This window comes from Talpa occidentalis, unplaced genomic scaffold (genome assembly GCF_014898055.3).
Source record: "Talpa occidentalis isolate TD23 unplaced genomic scaffold, MPIMG_talOcc4v2.1 talOcc4.17, whole genome shotgun sequence".
Lineage (NCBI taxonomy): Eukaryota > Metazoa > Chordata > Mammalia > Eulipotyphla > Talpidae > Talpa > Talpa occidentalis.
The window spans coordinates 11,485,429-11,503,249 of NW_023601754.1; the positions used below are offsets into that span (position 1 = coordinate 11,485,429).

The 17,821-nt window shown below is 42.2% G+C and overlaps 1 protein-coding gene and 3 non-coding genes across 4 annotated transcripts in view; all 4 read right to left on the bottom strand.

Annotated features, from left to right (window-relative positions):
* Positions 1-17,585, bottom strand: part of SF3B3 (splicing factor 3b subunit 3) — a 44,653-nt gene extending 27,068 nt beyond the window's left edge. Inside the window, exons 1-8 of the mRNA XM_037516098.2 lie at positions 17,463-17,585; positions 12,648-12,785; positions 9,682-10,008; positions 8,787-8,959; positions 8,082-8,223; positions 5,612-5,724; positions 3,231-3,368; positions 2,370-2,473 (exon numbers count right to left, since the gene is read on the bottom strand). Coding sequence (XP_037371995.1) covers positions 2,370-2,473; positions 3,231-3,368; positions 5,612-5,724; positions 8,082-8,223; positions 8,787-8,959; positions 9,682-10,008; positions 12,648-12,717 — 1,067 coding nt within the window. The 5' untranslated portion in view covers positions 12,718-12,785; positions 17,463-17,585. The remainder of the gene's footprint in view (positions 1-2,369; positions 2,474-3,230; positions 3,369-5,611; positions 5,725-8,081; positions 8,224-8,786; positions 8,960-9,681; positions 10,009-12,647; positions 12,786-17,462) is intronic.
* Positions 4,313-4,399, bottom strand: LOC119250565 (small nucleolar RNA SNORD111). Its single transcript, XR_005126312.1, has one exon. It is a non-coding gene; the product is annotated as a small nucleolar RNA SNORD111 (small nucleolar RNA).
* Positions 9,310-9,389, bottom strand: LOC119250564 (small nucleolar RNA SNORD111). The gene has a single exon (XR_005126311.1). It is a non-coding gene; the product is annotated as a small nucleolar RNA SNORD111 (small nucleolar RNA).
* LOC119250609 (small nucleolar RNA SNORA70) lies at positions 13,211-13,343 on the bottom strand. The gene has a single exon (XR_005126347.1). It is a non-coding gene; the product is annotated as a small nucleolar RNA SNORA70 (small nucleolar RNA).
* Positions 17,586-17,821: the final 236 nt, after the last annotated feature.

Here is a 17,821-nt window from a genome sequence, read left to right on the forward strand (position 1 = left end):
TTGTCCTTGGGCTAATAACACTTTGTGAACTGAATCAAAGGCAAACCAAGAAAAAAAACAGGGAAAGGAATGTAACAACAGATATTCTGCAATATACCATCCTTAACTGAGTGTGCACTGAGATCTTTTAAAGGCAGTTCAATTAAACACCAACGTGCTGGTTGTGTTTATCCTTAAGTCAACAGCACTTTGAACAGTCTCTGGTGTATCAGTGTAGCTTTTAAAAATGACTATATCAGGGCCTCCCTGGTGGTGCAAGGGGTTAAGCACCGCACTGTGAGGCAGTCTGCAGCTTCTGTAGCACGAGCTCAATCCCCGGCCAGCCAGAGAGAAACCCACATGCCAAAGCAGACCTCTCCTGTCTCGTCCGCTGCTCCCCTCAGCAGTGTATTTCACTCAGTCTGCCTGTTCTGTTCCCCACTCTGTCTCTGGTGGATTCTCTCACCCCCCGCATCTCTGACCTGTACCCCAGCTCTTGTATGCATAAATAAATAAATCTTTAAAAAATAAATAAAATGACTACATCAGGGCCGCCCCGGTGGCGCAAGAGGTTAAAATGCAACCAATGAGGGCCTCCCCGGTGGCGCGGCGGTTGGGCACTGGGTTGCGAAGCTGCGCTCAGCCTCTGCAGCGCCGGTTTGATCCCCGGCTGCCGGGCGAGGGTCCCACATGGCGCGCAGACCTCTCCTGCCGCCCGCTGCTCCCCTTAGCAGTGTGTTTCGTTAGTCTGCCTGTTCTGTTCCCTGCTCTGGCTCTGGTGGGTTCTCTCGCCCTCCCGCGCTTCTGACTGTACCCAGTGCTTGTATAAATAAATAAATGGATCTTTAAAAAAAAAAAAAATGCAACCAATGAAACTATCCGCAGCCACTGCAGCACGACTTCTATCCCCTGCCAGGGAGCTTAAACTTTAAAAAAAAATCTGTATCAGAGTCTGAAATACGTGAAGTGTAGAGTGTCAGATCCCCGCATTTAACTCTTTTGAACATAGCAGATTTATACAAAATTATGAAAAAGCAAATAGGGCTAGCATTCTTGAATGATTTATAAAAACATTTTAGGATAAACATGTAAAAAGTTAACTGACACGAACTCCTTATTCAGACAATCTGTCCACATACAGATAATAAATACCACATAAGTTAGTAGACACCATGCCTTTGGTGTCTACTAACTGCCAGAATCAAACTGATGGTAGAACCCCTATCTCCATCATAGGAAAGGTTGCTTTGGCTTAACCTTAGTAAAAGTTTCTGAAACTACAGTGTTGTGCTTAATAGCAGAGACTTTGGAACCAAGTTGTCAAGAGTGCGTTAGGTGATCAAATTAAATTCTAAACAACCCAGTTCTCAAAACTGTAAACAGAATAATGGCAGTGTCACATAGGGAATGTTATACACAAATACTTGTAAAGTGCTTATTAAAACAGTGCTTGGAACAAATGCTCAATTAGATGTTTGACTGATAACAGGTTGTTATAAGAATGAGGTGGCAAATACAGCATGTCTCTGAAGTCCCAAACCAGCACTCTTAAATCTTTCAGATTTCTGCTACAATAGACAATTTCCCACAAACTCAAACCCATTTCACCTGACAAGCATCCTATGTAGCATATATACATACAGTGAATTATTATTCAGGAATTAAAAAGAAATGAAGTACTGATACATGTTACATATAAATCCTGAAAACATCATGGTACGTGCAATGAGTCAGACAGCAACACCAGGAACCCCAAGAGGGAGAGGTGGGGGGGTACTTAATGGGTGGAGAGCTTTGGTGTGGAATGCTAAAAATATTTGGAATGACAACAGTAATGGCTATATAACATTGTAAATGCAATTAATGCCACTTAATTGAACACTTAAAAAATATTTACAAGGCCTCCCCAGTGGCGCAGCAGTTGCGCGGTGGACTGCAAAACTGCCCCCAGCCTCTGCAGTGCTGGTTTGATCCCTGGCCGCCGGCAAGGGTCCCACATAGAGCAGAGACCTCTCCTGCCATGCCCACTGCTGCTCCCCTTGGCAGTGTCTTCGCTCCGTCTGCCTGTTCTGCTCCCTGCTCTGGCTCTGGTGAATTCTCTCACCCTCCCACACTTCTGACCTATACCCTAGTTCTTGTATAAAATAAATAAATCTTAAAAAAATAAATAAATAAATTCGATAAAATGTCCAGTAAAAGCTTGGGAGGTACCACTTCTATAGCTATTGACTTAAGTTGCTGAAATGAAGAACATAACCAGAAGAGAATATAAAAGGAAAAAGACAAAACTTTTGTTTTAAAAAAACTAACACTCGTGAAAACCTGTTGCCTGAAGCTATATCTCCCTACTCCCAACTTTTATAGTAACCAGAAATAAGAGGGTTACTCACTGGTTTCCAAATTCTGATGCTACAAAAAGGAAACCTGTTTTAAGCACACACATGGCAGCAGCAACAGGTACAGTATCAAAATACTTGAGCCGGATCTCAGTAACCTGGAGTGAAAAGAAAAAAAGATTCTAGTATGTAGGCAAATGAAACAAGGCCATGGAAGGGAGCCCAGTATAAAACCATGCAAGCAGAGTAACTAATAAATAGCATTTTTAGTACTTTAGTATCTAAACCAGGGGCCAGCAAACTACAGCCCACAGATCAGTCGAACCTTATTATTTAAATATTGCTATGGCTCTTTTTGTACCATGACAGGGTGGAGTTGGTCGGAAATGTATGGCCACATAAGTTGAAAACGTTAATGACCTGACATTTACAAAAATTTCCCAGAGTCAAATCTTGATTTAAAACAATTAACTTAGAAATTGCCCATTTGTTCCTAGAGCTCTTCCTTAGGATGAAAAAATTAACAGATCATATATATTTCCATCTTCAGGAGACAGGAATGTTTTCCCTTGTTATTCACCGTAAGTGACATTACCCAATCTCATGCACCAAACCAAAACATTCTTAACCACAGGGAGAAAAATCTATTCATATACTAGTCCAAAACTTTAAAGCCTTTTCTGTTTCCATGTTTCTAACTTGTAAAGTACCAACTCACTTATCTCAGAGTCACTGTCGTTGTAATGAACTGGCTCGTAAACCACCCTGTAAACTTTGGACTACACACAAATATCAACTTTTAAAATAAGACTATTTAATTATATTATAATTAGAGTAATAGTGTACAAAGTTTGATCAAACCAGACTAACAAGTGGTATTGAGGATTTTCATTCTTCCCCCCTCCATCTGCTTACCATATCTTCATCTGTCTCCAAAGTTATCTTGAAGATATCTCCCTGCTCAGTTTGGGCCAAAAAGAAGAACATTGATTTGGTCTTATGGGTGGCAGAGCAGACAAAAATCATTCCTCTTTCAGGATCATCCAAGTCATTCTAGCAAAGACAAATACAAAACAACCAACACCATAAATGAGGATTTATTGCTGAAATTTAGCACTTTCACTCAGGTCACCAAGGACCTAGCATCACCTGGAACTTTTCTATAGAAGTTTCTACCCAGAGCAGCCTCCAAGTTGCAGTAAAATACAATAGCGAAAAAGTCCTATCTGGTATAAACACATAGCTTAGATATCAAAAAAGAATTTTTAAATAGTTATCAATTTAAAAAAAAAATTGTACAATTGGGGCCTCCCCAGTGGCACAGCGGGTTGAGAGTAGCGCTGTGAAGCTGTCCGCAGCCTCTGCAGCATGGGTTCAACTCCCGGCCAGCCAGGGAGAAACCCACATGGCACAGCAGACCTCTCCTGTCTTGCCCGCTGTTCCCCTCAGCAGTGTACTTTGGTCCTTCTGCCTGTTGTGCTCCCGGCTCTGTCTCTGGTGAATTCTCTCACCCTCCCATGCCTCTGACCTGTACCCCAGTTCTTGTATAAATAAATCTTTTTTTAAAAAAAAATTGTGCAATTAAAGTTATAATTTAAATAGCTACAATTAAAAATATAGTTATAATTTTGGGCCTCCCCGGTGGCGCAGCGGTTGAGCGCTGGGTTGCGAAGCTGCCTGCAGCCTCTGCAGCAACGGTTCAATCCCCGGCTGCTCCCCGGCCACCGGAGGAGTATCCCATATGGCGCGCAGACCTCTCCTGGCGCCCGCTGCTCCCCTCAGCAGTATACTTCGGTCCTTCTGTCTGCTCTGCTCCCCGCTCTGGCTCTGGTGAATTCTCTCACCCTCCCGCACTTCTGACTGTACCCAGTGCATGTATAAACAAAAACAAACAAACAAACAAATAAATAAATAAAACATGCCTCTATTTAAAAAAAAAAAAAAAGAACAATGTTTATTTCTAAAAAAAAAAAAATAGTTATTATAATTTTATTACACAGACTGATCACATCAACAAGGTAAAAGCTATTATCAAACAAAAATGTCAAGAGATTTGAAATTTAAAGAATTATCATTTCAGGCTGTAAATTGAACTCTCACAATGTCCACAACAATGCGATACAAAACGTCAAAAATCAGCCCTGTCTGATGTCAATTTCCTTGATTCTAAAAATGCAACCCCATGGCTATGATTTTGGATTTACTTTAATGTTTCCAACATGTTTTACTCTTCTCTGTAAGTGCTTCAAGGGCAAAACATGTTTTATACTTCTTTGTCACCCTAAAGCCAAGTACACATATAGTGCATGGCAGTTAGGTGCTCAATAAATATCTGGTTAACCAAATCTGATTGCTTCTCATTCTTTACCAAGAAGAATTTAATTTGCCATATATCTTCCCAGATTTTTAAAAATTGAGGGAATCTTACTCAGAGGCCATATGTTAGATAAGCTAAGTCTAACAGATTTAGCCCAGAGTCCATGTATTAATATTCAAAAAATAACAGGGATGAGAAATTGAGGAAGCAAAAATGAAACAAGATTAATCATTTGTGATAACCGCCAAAGCTGGATACACATAAGTTTCATTATATTCTACTTTTCTGTGTGCTTAATTTCCACAGTAAACTGCGCATATTAAGAACATACCGTGGGTATGGGGGCAGGAAAAAAATTAAAAGCAATGAAATACCTTTACTCAACCACCAGTGCAGTGACTTATACACCACTGGGTGAAAAGATGTTGAGAACAGAATACACCAATTATGAAAAAGAAAACACCCCTTTATAATCAAGAGGAGCAGGCAGATACCACCTTAAGGACCAATTTAGCATCACCAATGAGACATATCAACATTATACACTCCTATGTGATGTAATGTGAAATGAGTATCACCACCATATATTTTTATCAAAAATATTAACCTGGGGCCTCCCCGGTGGCGCAGCGGTTAAGCGCTGGGTTGCGAAGCTGCCCGCAGCCTCTGCAGCGCCGGTTCGATCCCCAGCTGCTCCCCGGCCACCGGAGGAGGGTCCCACATGGCGCGCAGACCTCTCCTGCCGCCCGCTGCTCCCCTCAGCAGTGCACTTCGGTCCTTCTGCCTGCTCTGCTCCCCGCTCTGGCTCTGGTGAATTCTCTCACCCTCCCGCGCTTCTGACTATACCCAGTGCTTGTATGTATGTATAAATAAATAAATAAATAAATCTTTAAAAAAAAAAAAGATCACACTTTCAATTACAAAAATTAAGTTCACTTCACTAACAAAAATATTCTTTCTTTTATAGCAAAAACCTTACCCGTCTCCTAGGAATTGGACAGCGGATGTCCGGCTGGTCACCAAAGTTCTTGTAAGTGATATAGTTTTCAGAGCAAATCAGCACTCCACTCGGACCATCTGACCCTCCCGGAACTGCCAGAGAAAATAAAACTTAGTAATGACTTGATAACCATGAATTACAGTTTAGCTTTCAATTCCTTCCCTCCTTCAACACTGTTTCATTCGCCTACTAGGCTAGACAAGGATGGAATAGAATTGGTTGATGGCAGTTCTGTCCAAAAATCTGATAATGTGGAAAATGTAGAAACAGTTTTAGATCTAACCCTAGGACTTAGTTCTCAGCTTCAGATCTGTAATCTTGACAGTCTACTGGACACATGAACATACCATAGGCAGCCTTAGAAAAACAAGGTGCTGAAAAACTCAAGTTCCTTCCTGGATTCTTCCTGGAGTCTATCGGTTGACAGAAAACCACTATCAACCAATAAACCAAATCCCAAACCCAGACATCTTCCTTTATCTTCTCATCTCAGTCCTAATGGTTCTTCTTCTTCAATAGTTCTTAATGCAATCTCCTTGCTTGTTCTCCTGGCATATTCTTAATATTCTTTACTCCATTAGTCAAAATATAAGCAAGTAACCTTCAAGTTATTTCCATACTTATAATCTTTCCATCGCTACTTCTATCCCAGCCCTTTAGCTCTAATGATCCAATCACAGGCAATGAGATTTCTGGCACATGGTTCTTTCTATATGTTGTTCCCTTTGTCTTCCTCTACCTTCACTGTTCCTAGCTAACTCTTTACTTGTCCTCAGGTGCTAGCTTGGAAAGCATTTCTCCAGAAAACAATTTCTAAGGGCCCCCCTGGTGGTGCAAGGGGTTAAGCACAGTACCATGAAGCTGTCCACAGCCTCTGCAGCATGAGTTTTTGATCCCAGCCAGCCTGGGAGCAGCCCAAATGGCACATACCTCTGCTGTCTAGCCCTCTGCTCCCCTCAGCAGTGTATTTCAATCAATCCGCCTGTTCTGTTTTCCACTCTTTCTCAGGTGAATCCTCTGACACCTCCTCCCTGCACCTCTGGCCTGTACCCCAGTTCTTGCAAGGATAAATAAACTTAAAAAATAATTTCTAGGTCCTCCCCTGGTGGTGCAGGTGGTTGAGCGCCGCACTGTGAAGTTGTCCACAGCCTTTGCAGCACCAGTTCGATCCCGGCTGGCCGGTGAGGTGCCCACATGGTGCCACCATGTGGGCCCACATGGTGCCCACAGCAGACCTCTCCTGTCGCGCCTGCTGCTCCCCTTAGCAATCTGCCTGTTCTATTCTCCGCTCTGTCTCTGGTGAATCCTCTTACCCTCCCGCGCATCTGGCCTGTACCCTGGTTCTTGTGTAAATGAATTAAAAAAAAAAATTTCTAATACATCCCTTTATCTTTCCTGGGTTAGGAATCCCTCCTCCACATTCTCAAGTACTTGGCATACTGTCCTCTCTTGTTATGTATTCCCCACTGAACATAATCTTACATTATGAGAGAAACCGCATCTAATTTTTCATTGCAGGACCCAGTAGAACTGATTTTACACATAGAAGTTCATTTAAAGTCCTCATAAATGAAAAGCTATGCTAATGTTACAGCAAGTAATAAGATGTAAAACCTACATTCAAAGGTTTTTCTGCTAAGTCTCTTCCTAAGATTTAATGCTCAAAAATAAGTCATTTTTACCATTCTCCTTCACAGTTCTTCCCCAAGCCTGCTGAAATTTAGATGACCACATAGTTGTCCTTTTAGTCTTTTAATATAATGAAAACTGATTTTCTCACCTTGCATATCTTTGACCATGGTGCATTCAAGACACCACTGAACTTGATCTGCTATAGATTTTTAAATTTGTAATGGCAACTAGTCTGTAAATTTTTCCTGTTATTGTATTTCCCCAGTTTTGGTACCGAAGTTATTTTCAGGTTGTAAAGCAGGAGAGTAGTTTTTATTTTTTATTGTCTTAGGAGAAACTTATAGTCCCTGAAAATTCTGGACCTTAAATCTTTTGGGAGAATTTTTGACTATTCCCTCAGTTGATGCTCTTCAGATTCTTGATTTTTATTTGATCAGTTTTGATAATATTTCCCAGAAATATTCTATTTCACCTAAGTTTTCAAAGTCACGTATATACAGCTTGATCTTGCTGGATTTATCCATTCATCTGTCCAATAACCTAAGTTTTGCTTTTCTTAATTAGTAAAAGACTGACTGTAGTCAAAATATCACAACAACCACAGTCTCAACATTCCAAGCTGTTTATCCTTTCTTCCCTGCCCCCATTAGAAGGCAAGAGTTAACCACCCCTACATTTCTAACCTCACCAGAATTTAAACACATTGAAGTCTGCTACAAAAGCATTCCCTTCAAAACCCAATTAAGTAAATCCTTCCAAATTCAGGCATAAGATGAATCAGGCAAAAGAACACAGAATAGTCTTGACTAAAAAGTACCTGTGATAAGGAAGTTGCCATGTTCCTCCAAAGGTTCACTGTACTTTCGGACCACATGATTTAAACCAAGATCTAACTCATAGAAAGTAAGTGTCTGCTGTGTATTAGCCGCCGCTTCCCCTGTTGGATCATTGTCTGCTTCCTATAAAGTACAATGGCACAACAACTAATCACTACTATGAAACAAAACTTTTATAGCTGGAAAGGATATTAGGAGTCTCCATTTTAGAAATGAGGAACCAGAGGTCTGTAGATGCCAAATGGCTTGCCAAAGTTTATACCGGAGATAATAACAATGCTGTAACCAGAATGCAAGTCTCTTAACTCTGACACCAGCTTTTTCTCTACTCAAGGATACACCTTTGCATTCAAGGGAAACAGTATGTTCTATCTTTCAGTACCTCCCTGTGAAAAAATACCAATCAATTTACCTCCCTTTTCAGGGAGCTCTTCCCAATAAATACCATTTCCACAGGGAGACCATTCAAACCATTGCTTATTACATAATAAGCTTTGGAACAAAACATTTCAAGAAGGCTTTTGAATACAGGTAAGATTTGTTAACAGGATGGGTAAGACAAGTACAATGAAGAAAACATCTTAGGAAAGCAGTGAGGTGACAGGAAGAAACCCAAAAGAGAGGGAAGAAAAGGGAGAGAATTAAAGAGGGGAAATAGATAGTAAGACAGGCATGATCCCCCTTACCTCATAATCCATTTCCAAACAAGCAAACATTGGATTTTCAAATCCGACATCTACTCCAACCACATGATATACTAAAGTGTTTGCTTTGTGGGCCTCCAAGGGAGATGAAATGGTAAGCCTAGCTGCAGCATCTCTATTTAAAATATACACCAATTTCTGCTTTTCAATAGCACCTGCATTTGAGTAAGAGAAAACATGTAACATTTCCAGTTAAGGAACAAAAGGACTTACAGAACATTTAGTTTCACATCAAAAGTATCTTTAAAAATTAACAGTAACAGATTAACTGTACAAGTGTATTAACTTTACAAGTTTACTAACAGGATTCTGCTATCATTAATGTAGACAATAAAATCATCCATCCCCTCAAGCTTCAGAAATCTTAATATCACACTAACGCGTCAAATCTTTTTAGTGTGCCTTAGCATAATACTAGAAAACAATAATTCATAAAATTGCCAACTTTTATTCTTTCAATTAAATCTAGTGATTGTGTGACTGGTCAGAGAAAATTGCCCGCTGGAGGCCTGATCAGATACACAGAAGTTTCTTCAAGAGATTTGTCAGAGAAGAGACATGAATGTGGATCATCACTTCAGGCTGATGAAAGCAATCATATTCATCATCTAGTAACATGAAACCATTTAAGTGTAGTCTTTTTGCTACAAATAAAGAAATGGAAAAATATCCATTTTCAACTGAAGTGTAAGTAGAAAGGTGTGTTAAGACTTTTCCATGGTTTGAAAGGTACAACTTTAAACCATGGAGTAAACCAAATATGATCCAAACTTTACCCAGTTGTAATTTATTAGCACAACACCAAAATCGTAGCATTGTTATCTTAAAGCAAGCATCCATAAAAATCCAAGGTGCACTCTTAGAACAAGTCACTCACTAATCATAACAGCACGCCCTTTGGGATCCACAGCTAAGAACTGGCCAGGAACAATGCGGCGGCATCCACTCTTGCCAAAGGTTTCTTGGTGAATTTTCTCAAACATATTCTTAGATGGCTGGTATTCCAAGATAACAATCCGGCCTGAGTCACTGCCAACCACAATGTAGTCTTTAGTGCCACCTGTCAACCTAAAGGCCATGAGCGACCGGATAACACCAAATACTTCCACAGTTAGTAGGGTGTGCACTTTGCCAGTGTTGGGGTCAGGGCGAAGCAGCTCCAAGATTTTCCCACGGGAAACAACAATTTCCTGTTGTTTGGTTCCTAGATTGCCAAAAAATAAAATCCATGAACAGTGAGATTTAACGTAAAAAGTAATCTGAATGGACAATAATTCCACTAAAGATAACTAAACAAGTCTGAAGTTCACCATATTAACTTACTCTATTTGGACAAGTACTTTCTCTAGAATTGAAATGATCTGCTGGAAGTAATATCGAATCAAATAAAAAATGGTCCCAGTTAACTTTCTTAAAAACTTTTCCCCTTCAGATTGATCATCAATCTGTACAATTAGGAGCTATCTATAACTAGAAGCTGATATATATTTTGTTTCCTAAGATTAAAAATCTCTAAATGGGCCTCCCTGGTGGCGCAAGGGGTTAAGCATCAGCACTATGAAGCTATCCACAGCCACTGCAGCATTAGTTCAATCCCCAGCCAAGGAGGTGACCCACATGGTACTTCAGACCTCACCTGACTCACCCGCTTCTCCCCTCAGCAGTATATTTCAGTCAACTGCCCTGGTCTACTCCCCACTCTGTCTCTGGTGAATCCTCTGACATCCCTCACCCCGCAGCTCTGGCCTGTACCCCAGTTCTTGTATGCCTAAATAAATTAATCTTTAAAAAAATAAAAATCGGGCCTCCCCGGTGGCGCAGCGGTTGAGCGCTGGGTTGCGAAGCTGCCCGCAGCCTCTGCAGCGCCGGTTCGATCCCCGGCTGCTCCCCGGCCACCGGAGGAGGGTCCCGCATGGCGCACAGACCTCTCCTGCCGCCCGCTGCTCCCCTCAGCAGTGTACTTCGGTCCTTCTGCCTGCTCTGCTCCCCACTCTGGCTCTGGTGAATTCTCTCACCCTCCCGCGCTTCTGACTGTACCCAGTGCTTGTATGAATAAATAAATAAATAAATCTTTAAAAAAAAAAAAAAATATAAAAATCTCTAAAGGTATTTTCAACTCCATATTCAAAACTATTATTCTAAAAAATCTTATTAACTTTTTATGCAGTTTGATTTAGTATCTGAAAAAATTCTCTAAGCTGTCATCAAGAGTTTTTTTTTTTGGGGGGGCCTCCCCGGTGGTGCAGTGGTTGAGCGCTGGGTTGCAAAGCTGCCCACAGCCTCTGCAGTGCCGGTTCGATCCCCGGCTGCTCCCCGGCCACTGGAGGAGGGTCCCACATGGCGCGCAGACCTCTCCTGCCGCCTGCTGCCCCCCTCAGCAGTGTACCTCGGTCCTTCTGCCTGCTCTGCTCCCCGCTCTGGCTCTGGTGAATTCTCTCACCCTCCCGCGCTTCTGACTGTACCCAGTGCTTGTATAAATAAATAAATCTTAAAAAAATGTTAGCCATTAAAAAAAAAATTTAAAAAATTTTTTTTCATAAAAAAAATTAAAAAAAAAAAAAGTTTTTTTTTTTTGTTTCTACATTTTAAAGAGACAGGTTTACTAGAAAAGGAGAAAAAGGGCCTCCCTGCTGCTGAGGAGTCAAAAGTATCAGTGCTATCAAGCTATCGCCAGTCACTGCAGCATGAGTCCATCCCTGGCCAGGGATCTAATCCACATGGCACAGCAGAACTATCCTGTCTCGCCCATTGCACCCCTCAGCAGTGTATTTCAGTCAATCTGCCTGTTCTGCTCCCCACTCTGTCTCTAATGAATCCTCTCACCCCCTAAACCTCTGTCCTACTCTCCAGTTCTTGTAGGCATAAATAAAAATAAATCTTTAAAAAAAGGAAAGGAGGAAAAAAGAGATACTCTCATAATCACAGGCAGGCAAGAGACCTGCTAATGTAAAGTTTTACTTCTAAATTCACTCCTTAAAAGGCCTCCCCAATGGCACAGTGGTTGAGCTCTGGGTTGCGAAGCTGCCTGCAGCCTCTGCAGCGACGGTTCGATCCCAGGCCACCAGCTGAGGGTCCCACATGGCATGCAGACCTCTCCTGCCGCCCGCTGCTCCCCTCAGCAGTGTACTTCGGTCCTTCTGCCTGCTCTGCTCCCCGCTCTGGCTCTGGTGAATTTTCTCACCCTCCTGCACCTCTGACTGTACCCAGTGCTTGTATAAATAAATAAATAAAAATTAAAAAAAAAACAAAAACAAACATTCACTCCTTAAAAAAGTTGACTTGCTTTCCCAATTGCAACACTTTTCTAAAACCAACACTTCAAATGCATAAATGTCAACAGTCTCCATCTCTCCCTGACTGCTACATAATTTCACCTTGATGATTTCTCGTTATCTTTAAATTAAATGTTTAAAATAATTAAGTTCCTCCTTTCCCAAACTTCCTCTCTGGTCTCAACTGTCAATGCCTGCTACCTAGGCTAGAAACTCGCATCCTTCATGTTCTAGATCCACTGCCCTGATACAAACGTTCACTATCTAATGCCTAAATCACTTCCTAGCTGATACCTCAACCCTCTCCATGCCAATACATCATCATTTGCTCAGGCCACCACTTAAGAGGTCACCTTACTTTCCAAAGGTCCTCTGGGTATCGGATAAAATCAAGCATTCTGAAGTGCTTTGGAAACCATAAAGCATTATGCAGAGTACAATGTTCTGCGATGATTTAAAAAATTTCTTTCCTGTAAATTGTTTTAGAATAATATTGAATTTTCAAAAAGGGATTTGAATAAAACTAGCAATATTAAAGATATTAAATTCAGAAAGATAACTACAGACTTACCAGAGAAGTTGCCATGAATGGCAAAGCTGATGCCAGTGGCTCGCTGCAAGGTTAAGTTGTAGAGGAACATGGTGACAGCAACACTGAACTACTCACAACTCCACAATCCAGGCCTCAGTTACACCAATTCAAAAAAAGCTAAGAGCACATAAAAGCGGAAAAATATTAGCAGGGAAATCTCCCCTCCCCTGACCCCCAGATAGGAAGGAGGGGGTAGCTTTGAGTCTCTCATGCATGTAAGGCCGGCCATTTGCCCACAGGATCATGATTAAGGATTTATTTGACCACAGAGTCACTAGGATGAGCTCCTTTTCAGCCACCATGTCTTCCAAATTCAGCCACCTTATTGATAAAACCTAACTTCTTAGACCTGGATCTTCTGGTAGCCAGGAAACATGATCTCGGCCCTGCACAGGGCTTTTAATTGTGGCTTTGACATGATTTGGCAGTGTCTGGACCCGTCCTGGACACTGTGCCCAGGGGTTTCCAACTATACCCTACATACATGTCTATAGTCTAAGACTGGAGAGAGCATGAAGTACCACATAAATGTCCACAGGAAAGGTTATCTCCAAGGTCCCTTAAGGCACCTAAGGCTGCCAGCAGGCTGCATACACTAAGAAAATTGCTGTTTGCAGTCACTGCACACCAGCCCTCATGGGGGAAAAGAACCAAGGTCAGCTTAAATGGCTGCAAGAAAGTTATTTTAAAAGACATTCTGGGGCCTCCCTGGTGGCACAAGGGGTTAAGTGTCAGCACTATGAAGCAATCCACAGCCACTGCAGCACGAGTTCAATCCCCGGCCAGGGAGGTGACCACATTGCGCAGCAGTCCTCTCCTATCTCTCCCGCTGCTCCCCTCAGCAGTATATTTCAGTCAATTTGCCTGCTCTGTTCCCCACTCTGTCTATGGTGAGTCTTCTCACCCCCCTGCCCCTGTGGCTCTTGTATGCATAAATAAATAAATCTTTTTTTTTTTTAAAAGACATTTTGTATGGGTACTGTCTTAAAACAGCACAGAAAATTAATAGAAGCAACTTTAGGGGCCTCCCCGGTGGCGCAGCGGTTGAGCGCTGGGTTGCGAAGCTGCCCGCGGCCTCTGTGGCGCCGGTTCGATCCCCGGCTGCTCCCCAGCCACCGGAGGAGGGTCCCACATGGCGCGCAGACCTCTCCTGCAGCCCGCTGCTCCCCTCAGCAGTGTGCTTCGGTCCTTCTGCCTGCTCTGCTCCCTGCTCTGGTTCTGGTGAATTCTCTCACCCTCCCGCGCTACTGACTGTGCCCAGTGCATGTATAAACAAAACAAACAAACAAACAAATAAATAAATAAATAAACATGCCTCTATTTAAAAAAAAAAAATAGAAGCAACTTTAGAGGAACAACAACAAAAAAAATTAGTGTTTCTATATGCTGTAAGGCAGTATGCTATATACTGTCTCCAACTGCACAAGAAATCTATAAAATATTGTGTTATACTCACTTTAAGGAAATTGAGGTTAAGAAATGAAGCCAGGGGCCTCCCTGGTGGCGCAAGGGGTTAGGAAGCAACCTATGAAGCTGTCCACAGCCACTGCAGCACGAGTTAGATCCCCAGCCGGCCAGGGAGCTACCCACAAGGCACAGCAGACCTCTCCTGACTCACCCACTGCTCCCCTCAGCAGTGTACTTCAATCAATCCGCCTGTTCAGTTCCCCACTCTGTCTCTGAAGAATCCTCTCACCCTGCCACACCTCTGGCCTGTACCCCATTTCTTATATGCATAAATAAATAAATCTTTAAAAAAAAAAGATATGAAGCCACCTGCCTAAAATAACATAAATGGTGAAAATGCTGGGAGTTGGAATCTGTACAATTCATGCAAGCAACAACACACTTAAGACTTTTTTTAACCTCCATTTACCAAAGGATGCTATATGTTATACACTCAAATTATACCGCAGTTATTTTATCTACCTTGGGGACAGCAATAAACAATGTTTCGGTTTTTTTTGTTTGTTTTTTCATTTTTATTTTACAGGCGCAGAGCAGCCCATTAGTGAGTATATTAGAATTCATTTAGTAAATACCCTATTGAACAATTAGTTTGTTCCCACTCTCTTGCTATGAATATGAAGATTGCTGCAAAGAAAATTCTGCCTATTTCAGGTTATTTATGTGTGCATGAATATAGCTCTAATATTAATTTCTAAAAGTGCAATTACTGGATTGAGGGACTCAGATTTGTTTTCATAGAAATTATCTTTTTTTGAAAGAAACTTTTTCTTTAAAATTGTCTTTGAAAAAATTGTTTTACATTTACATCACCAGGAGGGTTAGAAGTCCCTGTTTCTCTATAACCAGGTCTTTGCTAACCTAGCAGATAAAAACCGGTAACTTAGTTTTCATTTGCATTTCTTACATAGTTCCATAATCAAAGAGTAATTAGAATTTGAGATTTAAATCTACTCATCATCAAATTAAAACAAAATAGAATTTGTGCCATTTCAGGAGGAGGCCTTCCTAAAGGAGCAGAGTAACAGAAAAGGACTCTCTTCATGAGGGACTCAAAATTGTAAATGGGGCCGCCCTGTTGGCACAAAGGCTTAATAAGCACAGCACTAAAAAGCTATCTGCAGTCACTAGAGCTCTGAGTTCCATCCCCAGGCAGGGAGGTGACCCACATGGTGCAGCAGACCTCTCCTGACTTGCCTGGTGCTCCCTCAGCAGTATATTTCAGTCAATGTGCCTGTTCTGTTCCCCATTCTGTCTCTGGTGAATCCTCTCACCACCCCCACACACCTCTGGCCTGTACCCCAGCTCTTGTATGCATAAATAAATAAATTAATCTTAAAAAAAAAATCAAAGCACTGTGTAACATAAGTTGGATTTTGTTAAGTGAGAGAATCCCAAATGTTCTCATAAGTAATCACTCTTTCTGAGCTAGGCAAAAGCAGTGTGACTGAGGAAAAAATCAATTTTTCCATGTGGAAATGGTTGTGAAATATAAATTTTCCTGCTTAATATGTTCTTAAAGCACACTGAAAATATTAAAGGTCTGAATATTAAAGAAAAAGAAGGGCCAAGACTTGAGGAAAATAGTAAGGAAAGTTGTGCTCAGCTTAAAATATACAGAAAAATTAGGCAGAGAAAATTTGTAATTGCTCTCAATTGAAAAGTGATTAATATAACTGATTCTTAAACATAATTAAGTATTGATATATTCTCTTACAGCTTACTGAGTACACATCTTCAAACGTAACTTCAAAACGACAGCAATAAAATTTATCATGAAAAACCTATCGTTATAAACCTGACCCACGTTGTCAGATTAACTACAGTAAAGGCAAAGTTTAAAAAAAAAAACAGAAAACAGGGAACCACAAGTAACTTCTGAAGCCCCCACAGACATACAGCCAACTACTTTTCATTCTTGGTGGCTATCTTAGGAATTCAATCTGTAACCTTGGTGCCCTGCACCAAATCCACTTTCCACTTCCTCTGTAACAGAGGCCACCCATTAGGATCCCTGAAATTCATTTTGCACAAAGCTCGTTCAATCCAGTTTCCAGTTCTCCTTTCATCTTGCTGAATAAAGAAATTTATATTGTGAAAAGACCAGTCTAGACCTTCACGGCCTATATTCCAGGAGCCATTAATCGTCAAAACTTGGTTAAAACAAAAAAAATGTTATTCCCACTTCTACCTCCTGCCTGAGATAACGAGCCTAAGATTGCTTCGTTCTTTCTCCACGTGTCAAAGTGTTACAGGGCAGGGAGAGGGGCACGAACCTCCCCCTTTCCTGGGGACCACCCTGTTACAAAAGGACCCGCAATGCACTTAAACTTCGCAAAGCCTTTGCAATAACTAAGACTGCCCCCGGTTCGCAAATGGTGAAACTGAGGTTCTGAGTTGGAAAAAGGCAGCCCAAGTGTTATAGAGCAGCCCCGATACAAAACGGGAAACAGGGTGCCTGACTGTGGGTCCTCACCCGCGCGCTTAAAAGGACTTATCAATGCTCTACTGCAGGCACACCCGAAAGGTTAATAAAAGGTTTATTTACAAGGGAAGGGGAAATGAGGAAATGTACAGCTCAGAGAGAAAAGTGGGAGACAAAGTTTTAATTGCGCCCTACCCGATCCACCGATCTGGAATCCCAAATGGCACTCTGAGAGCTGGCTGCAAGCCAGGAGCCTAAAGCCAGGAGGTCAGCGACAGCGAGCCACCCCAAGGCCCACGTGTTTGGTTTTTATACCCAACCTGGCTGCTTAACTCCACCCTCAGGTCCCAGCCACCCTCCCTTTGGTGGTGATGGGATTTGTCTTTCCCAGTGTCTTGATGGCTTCGGTCTGGAGTGGGGGTGGAGTCCACAAAGCCGGTATGGGATTAGCTCGGGACATCATTTCCCCCTAACACAAGCACCAAAATACTAATTCACAACTGGGTCTTGGCTCCCAAAACTGTTTCCGTTATGTGCCCTGTTCGCACACGCTCGGCCTCCGCACCTTCCCTCCCGGTGTCGTCTACTCTCTTCAGCGAGAAACGTCGCTCCCGCCCCTGCCCACATTTCCCCCGGGTCCCAAGCGGCCCCAAATTAAAAAAAAAAAAAAAAAAAGAGAGAGAGAGAGACAATGCCCGAAAGACTTATTTCGAGTCAGACCTCTTTCTGAACCAAAGGACGGAAGCCGTTTTCGCGTCCGAAGCCTTCCTCATCGCGTCCCTACCCCAGAACTCTCGGGCCTCAACTACCACAGAGACCCCGACTAAAGGCTAGGCCCACCCTCCCACATGGCTGCTCTGCGCCGCCCTGGACCCGAGGAAGTCGAAAAGCCACTTCTTTACCCTGTAGCGAGGAGGATGGTGGCGATACCCAACGGATGCTGACTTTCCTCAAGGTCTAAGCCACAGCCAACGCCAACTCGCCGGCGCCCGCCATTAGCTCTCAAGGCAGGGACCTTTCAGTTGGCGCGCAGCGGAAAAAGGTCCCCTGCCGGCGCCTGAAGAATGTGTACGTATAATTATTTAAATGTTTCTGTATTTTGTCCATGCCTCATTGAAATGTAGCCCAACACAGTTTACGACAAGCGTATTTTCCAGGGGTATAGAAAATGAATAAGTTTTTTAAATAGACTTTTGAAAAATATTTATCAGGCACTTCTGTGGACAACCACACTACCCGACACGCCAGCGAGGAGGGGGCC